The sequence below is a fragment of the Pinus tabuliformis genome, chromosome 8, assembly GCF_031772625.1.
Source record: "Pinus tabuliformis cultivar Carrire ecotype Pingquan chromosome 8, CPIR1, whole genome shotgun sequence".
Lineage (NCBI taxonomy): Eukaryota > Viridiplantae > Streptophyta > Pinopsida > Pinales > Pinaceae > Pinus > Pinus tabuliformis.
In genome coordinates this window covers 1,376,457,716-1,376,473,944 of record NC_142294.1, presented here as the reverse complement: position 1 = coordinate 1,376,473,944, position 16,229 = coordinate 1,376,457,716, and the positions used below count along the sequence as shown (strand labels likewise).

Below are 16,229 nucleotides of genomic sequence, written 5' to 3'. Positions count from 1 at the left end.
AATTGAAATATTACTTTTTCAACTTCAAAAAATAATAAAAAATATATTTTTGCATAAAAAAATAAATTTTAATATGAAAAACTTAGTTCTCTCCATATCTATATATATATATATATATATATATATGAACACACGTATACCTCTTAAGATGCGTGCAAATTTTCAAGGACAAGAATTTCATTTAATGGAAAATTGACATATTATATGACACTAAATATTTTTGCAAAAAATAGCATTAGGACAACAAAAAATTCTCCACAATTTTTCTTTTTACTCTGAATCACAATTCATAGTGCTTATATGAATTTTGAGGGCTTCAATTCGATAAAAGAGGAAAAACTTGAACTTTCATCACCACATTTGGCCCAAAAGTGTAACCCATATTCACGCTTTCACCCACATCTTATCTCACTTTTATTAATTAGGGAGGAGGAAAGACTTGTCGATCTTTTGTTTTCTCTACCTCTTTTTTTGGTAGCCCTTGTATGGTTTTTGAATACCTTTTTGTTATCATCATTGGTGAGTTGGTATATGTCTCCATTGGCCAATAAGTTAAGTGTTTCCGTCATTTATTCCCTGACTCCTCACAATAGATCTAGCTTTAATGAATCTAGATCCAAGGTGAAATTATGTGATCTTCTGTAACACAACTAGAATCATTACTCAAAATCTTCTAGAGGCTCATTTTTCTTCATGGATCATTTTGAATATCTCATCTTTTGTATCCCTTGCTATTGAATCTTCTCAATACTTGGAAGGCTTGCTACATTCGTTCCATGTGCTAAATTTATCTACATCTAGGTTCATGAACCATCAAAGGGTTGCATTCTTAAGAGTGGAAGGGAACAATTTGAGCATTTGATCATCAATTGTATAGTCATAAGTTTCATGCTTCAGCAAACTCGAACATGGAAGTGCCATGATCCTTTGTAATCAAACCACAAAAGTGTAGGAGGATAGATGGATTAATGTCTTTCATTTTAGCCTCTTCATATGTTTCTCTAATGGGAAATGTGAACACCTATGCTTGTCTGTCTTTAGCCATAATGTTGGTGGGGTGTGAAGGTATTTTTCCTTCTACATGCTCCTCAAAGATCCTTGCTTCCTCACCAAAAATGGCCTCAGTGGTCCCTTTGGACAAGGCAAGAGGCTCAGAGTCGGCTGAAGAGGCTAGATGCTAGTGCAAGTGAGGGTTTTTAGTAATAATTTTCCTATTTTGCCCCTAATTATTTGAGGCATAAAAGCTTAAGTTTTTTTTTTTTTTTTTTTTTTTTTTTTTTTTTTTTTTTTTTTTTTTTTTTTTTTTTTAAATAAGATGCTAATGTGTTTTTTTCTTATTGCAAGAGATGAAATGAGCTAAAGAGCAGATCAACTAAGAAAAAAATAGTGCATACTTTGACATCTCCTAGTCAACGGTTCCAAAAAGTGATGGCCCCCAATATTACAGCAACAACACTGCAACTCCCAAGGGACTCAAATTTAATTGTTAACCTGGGGTTCATAAAAACTTAAGAGGGGTTGGCACTATATGTGTAGAAGGTGCCATCTCTTCCTTTTGTTAACTTTTTTTTTTGTAAGCTTGGTAGTGACTTCATTTTCATTGCTTTAAAATAAAATTTCGACAACATAACCGTTAGTTAAGTGGTTGGAACTTTCCCATAGTGAAACCAAGTTAACCAACCACTTAACAGCGTTATAGGCCAACCAGTAGCAAAAAATAAGGAGTTTGTCATGCCAAGCTAGATATGCCTGCAAGTCTAGATTGTATCTAAAAAATACAATGCCTTCAACGATAATTACAACATATTGAAATGTAAAAGCTATCTGAATACTTCTATTCAAAAAAATAGAGAGAGATCAGCAAGAAAACTAGTCACCTCCCTCAGCTGAAACCAACTCGACTAGAGCCAGATCCTTCACATTCGAGCCAGGGATTATCGTCGAAGTACGGATGCACGGGATATGGTCTTCAATTCTCTTGAGGCGACCATCATACTTCTTCCATTAGAAATGGAGTTTCTGAAACTTCTTGTGGTAGTCTGGGAAGCTTTGGACTATCGTTGCCATATTTGTTGCAACCCACTCCAATGCCTTACCTAGAAGGCTCTTCATTGACCAGAATAAAAGAAAATTTTGTTTGTACTGAGTCACTCTGTCGAGGGTGTGCTTAGGATCCGACACCATTTCTTGTGCTTCTTTCACATCAATTTCCATGTTTCCATCTTGTTTATTTAATTTTCCTCCCATTCTTCAATGAGATTGTGGATTTCCTCTGCATTACCCTCATGATACATAGAGATCACGTCGTTGATAATACTATTGACAAGCTTCCATCATCTTGTCCACCACCCTGTGAAGTGTTGGGTTGGTCTGACCGAGTAGCCCCTCTGTTTCGTATACCTCGGTCCCAAGAGGCAGAGCCACGACTAGACGTTGTCAACGAGTGAGCCATTCCCATACAAAACCAATGAACCTGATAAAAAAAGGGTCGTGTAACTGTAATCATCAAAGAGGGATCGTTCTAGGAGGTGAACCACTTCCAGGTGGTCTTATAATCTGGAACACTTGATGGATTGAGAGAAGTGGAGTTGATTTCACCTCTGCATCGAGAGATTTTTGGTAGTGCGCCCTTCCTCCTTCAACTTCCCATGGAGCATACTTCAGGCATGATCACAATTGTTTACCAAGATGGTTAACCACAAGTTGAATTGAAGGCCTTTGCCACCTTCGATATGTGTCTTAAATGCCTGCATGTTCTCACCTTCCTCACCACCTACCTTGGGTGTGTGAGGTGGGGTGGGTGTGTTTTCCAATGCCATCACCATAATGAGCCCGCGGGTGATATGTACTCCAAGTCGCACCCCAATCGGGGATATTGGTTGGTAGAGTGGGATTTCCCATGATTCTCATGCCCGTCCTACTGAAGAATCTCTGACAATGGGTTGAACCTTTGGTACTAACTGTGAGGGGGCCAAGTGTACTCCACATGATCATTTCGATGTGCGCTGCCATAATTTGCTAAAAAAGTAGTTGCTTTGTTCCCTTCTCTTAGGACATGAGTTGTGACTATGTAGTCAATGCAGCGAAGAATCTTCCCCACCTCCTGAATTAGCCTCGTTGTTCTCTAGTTGTGGCTAAGATTATCCCAGCTAGCTCCTTGGCTAATTTTTTTAACAGTATTTATCATAAGTTTTGAGTGCCCTTCCACTACAAGTTTTTTGTATCCTAGTTTGGATGCCATGAGGAGGTTTCAAACTGCTACAAATTTTGCTTCGTTGTTACTTGCATACCCATAGTGCTCCACATAAATTAATTGGATTTTAGCTTGTGAGTCTCGAAAGATACCTCCAAAGCCAGCTAAGCCTGGGTTTCCTTTCAAAGCTCCGTCAAAACTTAACTTAATGAAGCCCTCAAGAGGCATTGAGAAATGTTTTAGGGAATGCACCTGGCTGGGAGGAGGTATCCATGATGGAGCTATCATTGATGGAGAAAGATTCAGTCGATTAAGAATTATGGCTTCTTGGGGAGTGACTTGCGAGTCCTCAAGATTCCATTTCTCTGCCAAGATGGTCTTCCTAGTGTTTCGGATAATTCCTTCCCATACAATAGCATGGGGATGCGATTTTTCCTTGAAAATCCTATTATTCCTTTCCTTCCAAATGGTCCTGAGCATGAAACCAAGGGTCAAACCCCATGCCCTATTCAACACAGGGCTCGAGAATAGGTCTATGCGCCAAAGTAAAATGGTTTCTTTAGTGTTATGCTGGTCTCTATCCATTCTACCAAAGAGGTCTTCCACTTGGCTCCATTTCTGGTCTGCAAAGGGGCATGAGTTGAGGAGATGTTCCAAATCTTCTTTATTATTTCTACCTAAGATACAGTAGGATGGCCCCTCAATTCATTTCTTTTGTATTTGATCCCATGTTAGAATCCGACCATTGCCCACCAGCCAAAGGAAACTGACAATTTTCAACCACCATCCCCCCCTTCCAAATCTTTTTCTAGATTAAGCTTGGTTGTCCATGTCCCCATTCGGCCTTGAGGGTATATACCTCCTTGATGGTAAAATTGACCTTTGGTGTGTACCCCCATCGTAGAATTTCATCTCCTTCCTGGGGCAGAATCCTCCTATATGATAACTCCCTTTCCATCTGTTACCACTTGTTTGATTCTAGAGCTTGAGCCCAATCCCTGTGGTCCTTCCATTTCTGCCATACTTCCGTCTATGGTTTCTCTTTCTAATGGCATTCCATAGTGAGGAATTTCTTGCTAGTCGTGTAGAGGAATATTTCATGCAAGTCCTATCTCCCTAATAGTTTACTTCGTTGTTGCTAGAAGTCATGCCAGAACAGGGAAGATTTCCCATTCCTAATTTCCTAGAAGAAATGGTTGTTGATAAGATCCCTGCTCTAGGCAGCTAGGTTCCATATTGCTGATCCTTTTGGAGGATCACAATATCGTAGGATATCTTTAGTTCAGGTACGCATATCAAATTTTTGGGTCCATATCTGCTTCCATAGGTATGCTCCACCTCTCATCCATCGCCATCATATTTTAGCTCCCATGACCTAGTTTAAAATGAATGGGTCCCAGAGGCCCAACCCCCCGTCCTTCCTGGAATTCGTGAGGTTGGGCCAGGACACCAAGGCCCATTTCCCCAGTTGATGCGCTCCACCCCATAAGATTTTTTTAAATATCTCAACCATGATGACACAAGAGGATTTGGGGGCAGTGAGGCCTGAGAGCTAGTAAATCGGGATGGATTGGAGAATAGCTTTCAAGAGAACAGTCCTACCAAAGAGATTAAGAGTTCTAAAGGTCTAGTTGTTAAGCTTGGCTTGAATTTTTTGAAGCAATGATTGTCAGCAAGACATCCTAAGGGAATTGATAGATAAAGGCATGCCCAAATATTTGGTGGGGAGAGGTTTGATGCTGAAACCCAAAATCTGAGCCAAGTAGGATTAGACGTTAACCGGAATATTGAAGAAAAAATACAGAATTTGTCATTGTTTACCAGGGAACCTAAAGGATTGAAGGATGGCTTGTATATGTCGGGATTCTCGCAAAGAGACATGGCAGAAGAGCATGATATCATCGACAAACTGTTGGTGGGTGATGGGTAGATCATTGTCCCAAAGTCCTAGGCCCCGGATGTGGGAGGCCCTTGCTTCCTCCTTCAAGTATCTTCCTAGGCCCTTGGATGCCAGAATAAACAAAAAGGGGAGATAGGGTCGCCTTGGCATAATCTACATGAGGCATTGAAAGTTCTGGTGGGCGAGATGTTGAGAAGAATAGAGAACACATGAGACTCAAAACCATTGCAGAGATCCAATTAATCCAACATTGATCAAAACCATAGGCTTCAAGAATGCTAGAGAGAAACTTCCAACTGAGCTGATCATAGGATTTAGAGAGGTTCAATTTGATCATCATGTCAGGGGTTTTGTGAATCTTCAGAGACTGGAAAATTTCCTTAGAGATAACAAATCCATCAATGATTTTCCAACTTTCAACAAACCTTATTTTCTCATGGGAGATAAGACTACGTAACAAAGGTTAGAGACGTTTGACTATAACAGTCACAATAATTTTGCGTATGACATTGCAAAGAGTGATAAGACAGAATCCTTGTGGGTCATCCAATTTGGTTGTTTATGGATTAAAGCTGTGAAAGTGGCATTAAGACAAGGGCATACCTTTTGATTGTGTTGTGATTCCTCCACCACTTCCCAGATGTTTGGGTCTATAAAATGCCAAGCCACTTGGAAGAAATCCACCGTGAATCCATCCGGGCCAGGAGCCTTGTTCTTGGCCATTCCTTTTACCACTTCCTCAACTTCCTCCATAGACATCGCTCTCATAAGGGCCAAGTTTTGCTCCCTCGAAATAAGACGTGGAATTTGCTGGGTAATTCTCTGGATTGCTTCAGATATGTCTTGCAAGGGTTCCGAGAGGAGGGATTGGAAGTGATCATCCATGATATCCTCTAGATCCTCGTGCTGCACCCATAGGTTCCCTGTTGCATCTTTTAAGGAGAAAATCTTGTTATGTTGTCAGTGTTGAATCATTGCCTTATGGAAGAATCGAGTATTCCTTTCCCCTTCTTGCAACCACATAAGTGACAGTATTTACCTACAAAAGTCAGTACTGTTACCCGCGTCGACAAAAGTCGCTACTATTACCACGTCGACAAAAGTTAAAAACTCTCCATTCATATATATACAAGAGGATATATACTGTTCAACATAAAAAAAATCTTTCGCCATTATTGTTTAACTCGGAGCCCTGTGCACAGACACCATCTCGGATTTCGTACTTTTTTGGACTCGCGAATTTTGTTTTAGTTTTGTCGGCAATACATACGAAGGGAGACTTGGAAGAAAGTGAAGCGAAAGTTGAAACCATGTCTGGCACTCTAGTATCTGGAAAGATGTCACATGAAGAAGATGCCGAAATTACAGAGCCACCCACCTGCAAGAGGTTCCACCATTGCGAGTGGGTGGAGTTTGTTTTGCGAGAGATGCAGAATTCATCAGATATGGATGATGCAAGATCACGTATTTCAAAATTAATGGAGGCATTTGAAAAGGCCATAGTTCATCGCACAGAAAGAGACTTTATTGATGCTGAAAACTTGCAAAAGGAAAATTTGGTGCTGAAGCAGCAAATAGAATGTCTTTCTCGTGCTAATACTATTCTCAAGCGAGTAGACGCCATCCAACACCAACGTCAGAAGGAGCACGAGGAAAGAGGACATGAATTGATGCGTGTGAATCAACTTTTATTACAAACTCAAGAGCAGCTAAGGACTTTAGAGTTCAACAATCACGCTCTCACATTGCAACTTCGTCGGGCCGAGGGAAGTACCCCTATTTCTGGACGGTTTCATCAACTCTGAATCTCAATTACTTTGGTACCAGGGAGACTAATGGCAGCAAGCATTCATATGATGGTTGTCCCCATTCACCCGCTTAAATTTTATGTGGAAATTCATTTTTCAAAAAAAAAAAGGGTCTAATTGTGTAGTGGTAGTGGAATGGTGTTTTAAATCAATGGCCATTGTATTTTTCTTTCTATCATTTTAAAAAATTCCTTTTTTAGATTGAGAAATATGCCAGATTTTATTTGTAGAGAACACAACCATATCATCTCACTATAACACAAATGTAATAACATTTTTGGGAGGATCACACCCCTAGAGTTGAAATTGGTTTTTGTTTATATGACTTTATGGCCACCCACCATGTTAGGAAAGGGTTCAAAAGGTCGTTGGCTTGTATCAAGCTTTGCTTCTTTTTCTTCACCATTTCAATTCAATCACTTAGCATGTTGGGATTCTCATCCACCATGGTTCATATTCTTTTGAACTATTCATCATCTTCAAAACTTATCAATGTGTAATGTGTTGGAAAATGTAACTAGGTGTGTTCTTCATAATTATCATATTTATCATTGTGTAAAGTGTTGGAAAATGTAACTAGGTCTAGTCTTCATAATTATCATTCTACTTATATTATTGTAAAAAGCAAAAGAAGAAAAAAGAAAATTATTTTTTAAGCATAGGTTTCATGCCCAAGTCAGATTATTATTTAGGTCAAGCATGTTCTTCATGATTCTAGGGTTCTTTGAGTCAAAAGAATATTTGGCATCAATCAAATTATTGTATTTGAGTCTAGTCTTAATTGGACTTTTTAAAGAAAGTTGAAAAAGAATTTTATTTCAATCAAAAATGTCAATTTCATCCCCATAAGACCAAGTCAGTCATGCCTGGAAAAGTCGGCCTTGGAAGGGACCCATTTGACCTCCCAGATGTGTATAAATATAGGATAGTTTGACCTCATTTGGAGACAAGAAATCAAGTTCAATTCTTGTGCCAAGAAGAGAGAGAAAACTAGTAAAGAAAACCTAGAAAAAGAGTGAGAAAACCAATAAAGAAAGCCTAGAAGAAGAGTTAAATTCAAAGGACAAAGAGAAAGAACGAGGGTCAAAGGAGGAGGAATTTCTCACACGTGTGAAAATATGCCCCAGTTTTTGTCACACGTGTGAAGTTGCAGGGATTGCAGGGGACGAAATTTGTAGACCTAGTTGTAGGGGCCGAAATTATGTTGCAAGGGCCAAAAATTAGAGATTTGACTAGATTCGAAAGGCTTTGACTTGGGTTGACTTTAACTTGTTAGAGGAGATTGGAAGGAGGGTTGACGTGGGTCTTGTGGGAGGTCTTGGTCTTGGATTTTGGGTATTGAATTTATCATTTTGATTTAATTCTATAAGAAGAGAATATTTGACTAAGTTTTCCCATTGGAGGGGTTTTGCCCTAGCTTGGAGCCTACATCTTGTGTTCATTTTTTTGTGATCTTCATGGTTTATGGTTTTGGAAATTGTTTGATGAAGAGAACATAACAAAAGTAATAATAAGCCAGCATATCATCACAATCAATTATCAAGTTAAAGAGAAATCACCCTAATTGTTTCCCTATTGATTTCTCAACATAAGGTTGTTTATAATAGTAAGCTTGTGCATGACCTTCATGGAGTATGATAAGTGACTAAGATTAGTAGGTTCAACAATTCAACCGTGTGCCTTTCTAAGTCGTTATCCCTATGGTTCACTTTTAAGTAATATCTTTTATTTTTTGGTTCGGGAAGTGAGAATTACCCACAAGCTGACCTTAACATCAAACAGTGAGTTAAAAGTACATCCAATCATCTTCTACTCAAAGCCTCATGGGTGCATATAATAGTAATGTTGAAAACATCATAAAAGTTTTCAAACATGTCCCAAACCTTATGCATATATTTTCATAAATTTAGGTTCTTGGTTTGGAAATTTTCCTTCAGTTGTGATGTCCATTCTCCTTTCAATATCCAATCACAAAATTAAGGCCTAGTACTAAGCTACATTATTTGTGCATTCAAATTTGATCTTAATATGATAATGGAACTCCTTCCCATTAAGAGAGACTATAAATACCCGTACTCATTTCCATTCTTAGGTTATCCAGAATCATTTGATAGAGTAAAAGAGACAAGGACTATTGGTTGCAAAGCCAATTTAGAGAGCCAGAAGGGTCAACTTATTTCTCTTCAAACATAAAATTTTCACATCTTTACTCAATTTGATTCATAACTAAGAAAAAGTTCCAATATTTCTAAGTAATAAGTGGGAAAATTAGATATATTCTTAGGGTAACTAAGAGCGTGAGTCATCTTGGGATTCATATACAAATGATGAGCGTCACCCCAAGAGAAATTTCGATTTTTTCCATATCAAGCTACTCCCTTCCTCCCCGGAGCTCAAACATCTCCCTCCTATGAACAAGATTCTTAACAAATTCATAATGAAGCATGGGGATTCCTAGTTTGCTTATCTCATGCTTGATATTAAAAAATGAAAGTATTAAAGGGGTTGTTGCTTAGGTTTTGGGAACATATGGATTTTATAAAGGAGTAGCAATCATGGTCTCCATTATCACCTATTGTTTCCAATCTATTTATGGGGATGTTTGAAAATAAGTCCATCAACACATACCCCTTGAAACCAAAACAATGGAAAAGGTACATCGATGACACGAATGTGAATTGGCCCGATGGGGAATCTGAACTCAACAATTTCTTGGAACATCTTATTGGTATTTCTAATGACATTAAAATCACTATGGAACTTGAGAAAAACCATTCTATTCCTTTCCTAGATGTTCCCCTCTCTAAAAAATATGATGGAAGCATCAAACATCAAATATAAAAAAAGAAGGTTCACTCAGATATTTATCTCCACGCTAAGTCTCAGCATCACCTTGCTCAGAAAATGGGGATCCTCAATACTCTTATCACCAGGGATTTAAGGTTGTCTGACAAACACCATCTTCAACAAGAAATTGACCACCTCACTAAGTTTTTCCATGAGATAGGATATAGTTACAAGGACATTGGTAAAGCCATCAAAATAGCACAAACAAAATCCCCTTCCCTTAATTCCCCAACCCATAATGGGAAGGAATTTATTCCATATATTGGTGGTACCACTGACAAGATAGCCAAAATCCTCAAAATAAATGGAATCATCACATCGTTCAAACCTCTTGAGACCATCTGACACAAAATGAGGTCCATGAAAGATAAGGTTGACTCTTTGCAGTTAAAAGGTGTCTAGAAAATTAATTGTTCATGTGGATTATGCTACATCAGAGAAACAGGTCAATCATTGAAGATAAGATTAAAAGAGCATGGTGTTGATATAAAGAAGGAAAGAACGTGCTCCTCCACTCTTGTTGAGCACTCATTCAAGACTAGACATCACTTATGCCTTGAAAATACTAATATTATCACAAAAGAGAAGCTCAGAGAAGCTCTTGAAATAATCAAGCATCCCAACAATATCAATAGGGATGGAGGTACCGAATTTAGCAGAAGTTGGCTTCCTATGATCTCTCGTAGCTAACATCATCCCTTCAGCTCTCATTTTTTATCCTTTTCCTTCCTTCCCCTCTCACCTCCCCATCTCCTCTTTTCCTCATTTCCCTCCTTTTCTCCTTTCCCTCCATATTATCCTTTCTTTCCCCTTCTCTCCAGAATTTTTACCTACCCTTCCCTCTCTTCTTTGTTCTCTTCCTCTTTCATTAATTTATTTAATCTTCTCCCTTTCTTCTTTTTATTCATTATTTTAATTCTCTATTTTATTTTATTTTATTTTATTGTTATTTTTATTTTTATTTTTTTTAATCCATTTTCTTCATTAGTTTATTTATTATTTGTTGTTCCCCTTTCTCTTCTCTTCTTTTGATCTATTTTATTTTTATCTTATATAATTTATTTTATTTTTATTTTTATTTTCCATTCTCTTCTTTTCTTTTTCTTCCCCTCATTAATTTAATTCGTTCCTTTATTATTTTGTTTTTACCCTTGCTTTATTTTATTTTTCTTATTCTTTTATTATTTCATTCATCTTAACTCTTGCTTCTTTCTATTTGTTTCCTTTTTATTTATTTTATTATTATTTTATTTTATTTTTATGTTTTTATTATTTTATTTCTATTTCATATTCTCTCTTCATCTTTATTTATTATTTTTCTTATTTATTGATATTTGGTGTTTCCTTATTTCATTTTTATTTCTCCTTCCTTTATTTGTTATTTTTCTTTTTCTTTCTATTTTCAATTATTTATTATTCTAACCAACCTCTCCTCCTTTCTTTTCTCTTTTGGTTTATTTTTGTATTTATTCGTTATTCTTTCTAGCCTATCCTTCTCTCATTTTATCTTTTATATTATCCTGATGATAAGTCCTAATTGTGACTTGAAAGGTCGGTCCAAAATGCATATTGTGGATTCATCTTTGATTTCTGAGTCTTCAAGGTATCATTTGGTTGTCGTGGCGTGGGAAGGTTCTCATTAGTCACAACAATATGAGTATTATTGGATTTCTCAAAAACTTTGGCATATTTTCTTACAACAACAAGCCTCATAAAGTTAGAAACCTTTAGTGCTTCTTGTTTCTTTAAATTTCAAACACCCTTAGTTGAATTTTCCTTTCTAAAATATGGGGCACTAAACCTTGCACTAATCTCATATTTTCTTCTTACTTCAATTATGGTGTTTTCAAAAACCATTTTAAGATGAGAAAGTGTTAGCTCAAATATAAACTAGATGAAATCATGTAAACGTCCTCCTCCTCTTCCTTATAAGTAAGATATTAAAACCATGTTGGGAGGAATTATTTCCCATGTTCATATTATCATTAAGATGAAACAACAAATTGATTTCCATGGGATACACTACAAGATCCTCAACCACAACTCAAGGTTACAAAATAGGGATCAAAATATCGCTTGTAACCATTGCAAACCTATGGCAATAAGGTGTGTCTAGCCTTCCCAATTTATCAAAAGAAACCGGTACTTAAAAATATGATGAGGCTCAATTTCACTAATGAATTTCACTAAATTTCCTTGGGGAAGTAAGAATACATGGCTAGAAATTAAGGCTCAAGATAATGAGGCTCATTTTACTATACCTGTTGTGTAAATAATCAACTTCCTCATTGAAAGAATTGGAAATTATTATTGAAAAGAAATTGATATCTTGGTGAAAACATGAAACTAATAGTATTGATGTGATATCTTAGATCCCAAATGGATGTTGAATAATCTTATATCATAAGTTGGTACTCATTATTTGTGAAAGCAAATAAAATAAGTTTTTCTAATGAATCATAATAATAATTCTTATAGTGTATTATTGCTCTATATTTGATATGTATGATTCTAATATTTATGATGTTATGATATGAGGTTATATTGACATGTGGTTCCATTTATTATGTGGTGGCATGATATATCTTTGATACAAATAAGTTGGTTTTGTAACTTATGATGATATCATAGGATGTGAAGCATGTGGTTATTGCATGCATATTTTATGATATGCATAGTATGTAGTTTTTATTATTCAGAATGTTCTGGTAATAATGATGTTATGTTCTCATGATGGCATACAAGAGTTGGGATGTGGATTATTTTCTTTGATATTATGATGTTATAATTAATGCATTGATTGCATGTTGAGATGTGGTGATTGACGTGAAATCCACCAATGGCCTGAGAGATCTAGTTTATTTGATGATATTGTGGGATTCCATACCTATGAGGGAGAATATGTAACACCATAGTTGGCGATAGACTCAATAAACACTACTTATGCCCATGGTTCTTCTGCCTTATATAGCTCTTGAAGGGCTATGAGACCATCTTGAGGAGGTTGATTGCTTGATATTAGAGGAACCCTGAAGTCTAGAAGTGTGCGTAGGACTTCAATGCATGGGGTTGTGCACCTTAGTGAGTTGAAGAGGGAGTTGGGCCAATCTTGCAAGATGCCTAGAGTATTATTGCATGGAGTATTGGGTTGGAAGTGGGCCTTGGGGTAGATGAGGTCTAAGTCTTGGGGTTCTGGTATAGACCGATGAGGCCTTAAGCCTAGTTTCGAAAGTTGGGAAAGAGGTTTTATATTTCTCAAGACTTCCTCGATGTCATGAAGTAACTTTCAATTCTTATTGGTATATTAGTTTAGCATAGGGTGTTGGGAAAACATGGGGTAGTAAATAAATAAATAAAATAATAAATAAGTAAATGATTAAAGTTAACTTTGGTACAAAGTTTCTTAAAGAGGAGTATGTAATGTCTTGTATGGATAAATCAATAAATAACAATAATAATCATAACAATAATGATAATGAAATAATATTAATATTTAAATAAGTAAAACAATAAATATTAAAGAAAGGTAATAATAGTAAATAAATAAAATGATAAATAATAAATTCAAGTTCTAAATAGATATATAAAAATAAAGTATAAAAATAGTAAGAATAACAAAAGTTAACAAAAAGTAAAAAAAGGAATAAAATAATAAAGAGCTAAATTAAGAAAAGGTTTGAGTTAGGTAAAACTTAATACAAATAAGCCCTAATGGGGGTGGACAAGCTTGGAAATAATAGAACGATAGGGAGTGGATTTGACCCTCCCACACAATTATGAGGTGACACATGCAGCATGTCAGGGACAAGTGGTGTCAGGGTCTTGGAAAGTTCGAGATATGAAACATATGGTTTATATTTAGGTTGGTGGGTTGGATCTGGCAGTTGATGTCTCAGGTTATGGGCGATTGTGGGTGTGATAAGGGAAACAATGAGTATGCATGGGTTGCCAACTTATGCATTTTCATCAGATTGGTAATATATGAATCTAAGACTATAGCAAGTTGGCAAGGTTTTTGTTGTGGCTCCACTAGTGAACTAACTTGCAGGGTGTGGGATCCTAGAGCGATGACTTGTTGTGAATTGCCTTGTTGTTGGTTAGGACTAAAGTGGGAGGGCACTTATCTACATTGACTTGTTTCCTGAACCAAGTCAGATTAGGGTTCGTCTTGCGCCCATACGGTAAGTCCTCTTGTACTGCTCTTTATACCTGAGTGTTGCATTTGTAGGAAGCCTAGGTGTGGTATTTTTTAATTTACCTGTGTCCTTTCACTCTCATGCCTCACATGATTATTCTAGGTTTTTTAGTTTGTAGTGGTAATTGTTGTGTGTTTTCACCCCTTGGTTGTTTTAGGGTTTGGGGCAGGAATTCAGAGTTCTAGGTCCCTTTTTTTGTTTTTGGGTGCTTAGTCGCTTTGTCACTTGAGGCAATGTAGACAAGGGATGTCACTAGAATTTTTATTTTTTTGGGGGGGCGGGGGGGGGGGGGGGGCGATTTATGTGACCCTAGTGGAAGATTGTGTGGTGCCTAGAGGCACTCTCCTTGTTGAACTTGGAAGTTGGATAACATTGTCGGTCTCTTGTGCTTGGGTGAAAGATTGAAGTTGGTCTTGGTGGTTTGGGGTAATTGGAGTGATGCTTTAGTAACATGGGTGGGCTTAGTGGGTGTTGAGGAATTGGGTCAACATCAGCATGATGACTGTAACAAAGTGATATATTTTATGAATGATCTCCAACATAATCAATGGGATATCCTTGATTGGTTTGCATCTCTTATACAAAGTTAAAGGTGAACAAATGATTGGCTTGAATAGATCGAGGATCAGCTTGTTGATCTGGAGTTATATGCTCATGGTGATCTTGTACCTCCAAACATACCTAGTGTCAGACATGCCCTGAAATTTCCTCATGATCCTTAATGACGATTGGATACATTTTCATTCTCTATGTGTTTTGGGCTCTTTGGTCATTTTGTTTTTGGATACTATGTAAATTTTGGCATTTTTCTCTTAGTTTTTATATTTCTCTCTTAGCCAAAAAAATTGGTAGGAGTGAGGCCAGGGGAGTAGTGATATTCATGCCAATCTGTTGTAATTTTTTAACGAATTAATATAGGTTGGTTAATCAACAAAAAAAATAATACAAAGAAATACAAATTGTCATGATGACACATGGATTGTGTGCATGCAGATCTCTTTCCAATCCCCTTCCATTCAATGGATGAAAATGGAATGAGAGGCATTCATTCTTTCCATAAGAGAATGTTGTGAGACAAAGGATCCCTTAGCAATAGTAGTTGATTGAGGGCACGAGGGTGGTTAGCTGTAGAAAGATTATGTGTAGCTAAGCCTATGGTTGGGTGGAGAGACATCCCAAAAATATTGTTGCGTTCAACCACTTCGAAATATCCATTAATAAATATCATCACTATATAGGTAGGTTTTTATCTCATGATCTCGTAAATTATGTGTTAGTCAAATGAATATTTGTGTTGAATTTTTTAATGGCATGGATTGATTTATAAATTTGTATGTTATGATTTGGAGCCATTACAGCTATCAAATGCTTTCGTAATTTTTAATATTTATAGCTTATTATCTAGAAATGTTGTAGCCCCAAACTTTACAATCATATAAAATAATAAAACAAACAATAATATCAAAAAATAGTTTTTTTTAAATAGTACCAAAATTTCATTGATCTATAATTATTTCAAGACCACAATAAGCTTTATGTCCTTTGTGGTAGTAGATATAAGGCAACCTTAACTTCCAATACAATAATAGAAGATATTTAGTACTTTAACTAGGTAGTTCCTTAGGTGGTATGTCTCAATGACTGATGAATTGGCTCGTTGATGTTGGTGGATGGACTGTGGTTTATGGGCTAGAACAATAGGACATTGTTTCCTTGTATGTCTGGCTAACTGGTGGATTAGCTCCCTGACGTTGTTGGATGTACTAATGGCTATTAGGAAAGTGAAGCCTGTCTATTAGGACAGTAACAAATATCGCAAGTTTATGCCGGTTCTTTCCCTCTCAATAGGAAGGCACCAAAAATGATATCCATAATCAATATGCTTGAAAGATAGTAACCCAACGAAAAATATATTTCCTATTATAGAAGCATGAGTGAACATATTTATTACTTTAAAGGGGTGTTTTTGGAGTCGCACGATACATATAAAATAGTAAGTGATTTAATGAATAAAAATGTATAAAAAAATAAAACAATAATATTAAAAAAATAATTTTTTTTTAAATAGTACCAAAATTTCATTTATCTATAATTATTTCAAAACCACAATAAGATTTATGTCCTTTGTGGTAGTGTATATAAGGCAACCTTAACTTCCAAAACTAATTATTAAAAAAAAAAAAAATAAGTAATTATTTTAAAATATATATATACCAAGTATATATTATGAAATACTATATTGGATTAACTTATTGCTAATAGTAGTATGAGAATTAGAAATAGAC

The 16,229-nt window shown here is 36.3% G+C and overlaps 1 protein-coding gene across 1 annotated transcript; it reads left to right on the top strand.

Moving 5' to 3' along the window:
• The first annotated feature begins 6,403 nt into the window (after nucleotides 1-6,403).
• LOC149240632 (uncharacterized) lies at nucleotides 6,404-6,898 on the top strand. The gene has a single exon (XM_089370245.1). It carries the CDS (start codon nucleotides 6,404-6,406, stop codon nucleotides 6,896-6,898), a length of 495 nt encoding a protein of 164 aa, XP_089226371.1.
• Nucleotides 6,899-16,229: the final 9,331 nt, after the last annotated feature.

What these genes read in the sequence shown, in the direction of transcription:
- LOC149240632 (XM_089370245.1), top strand. Translation starts at nt 6,404, where the DNA reads ATGTCTGGCACTCTAGTATCTGGAAAGATGTCACATGAAGAAGATGCC.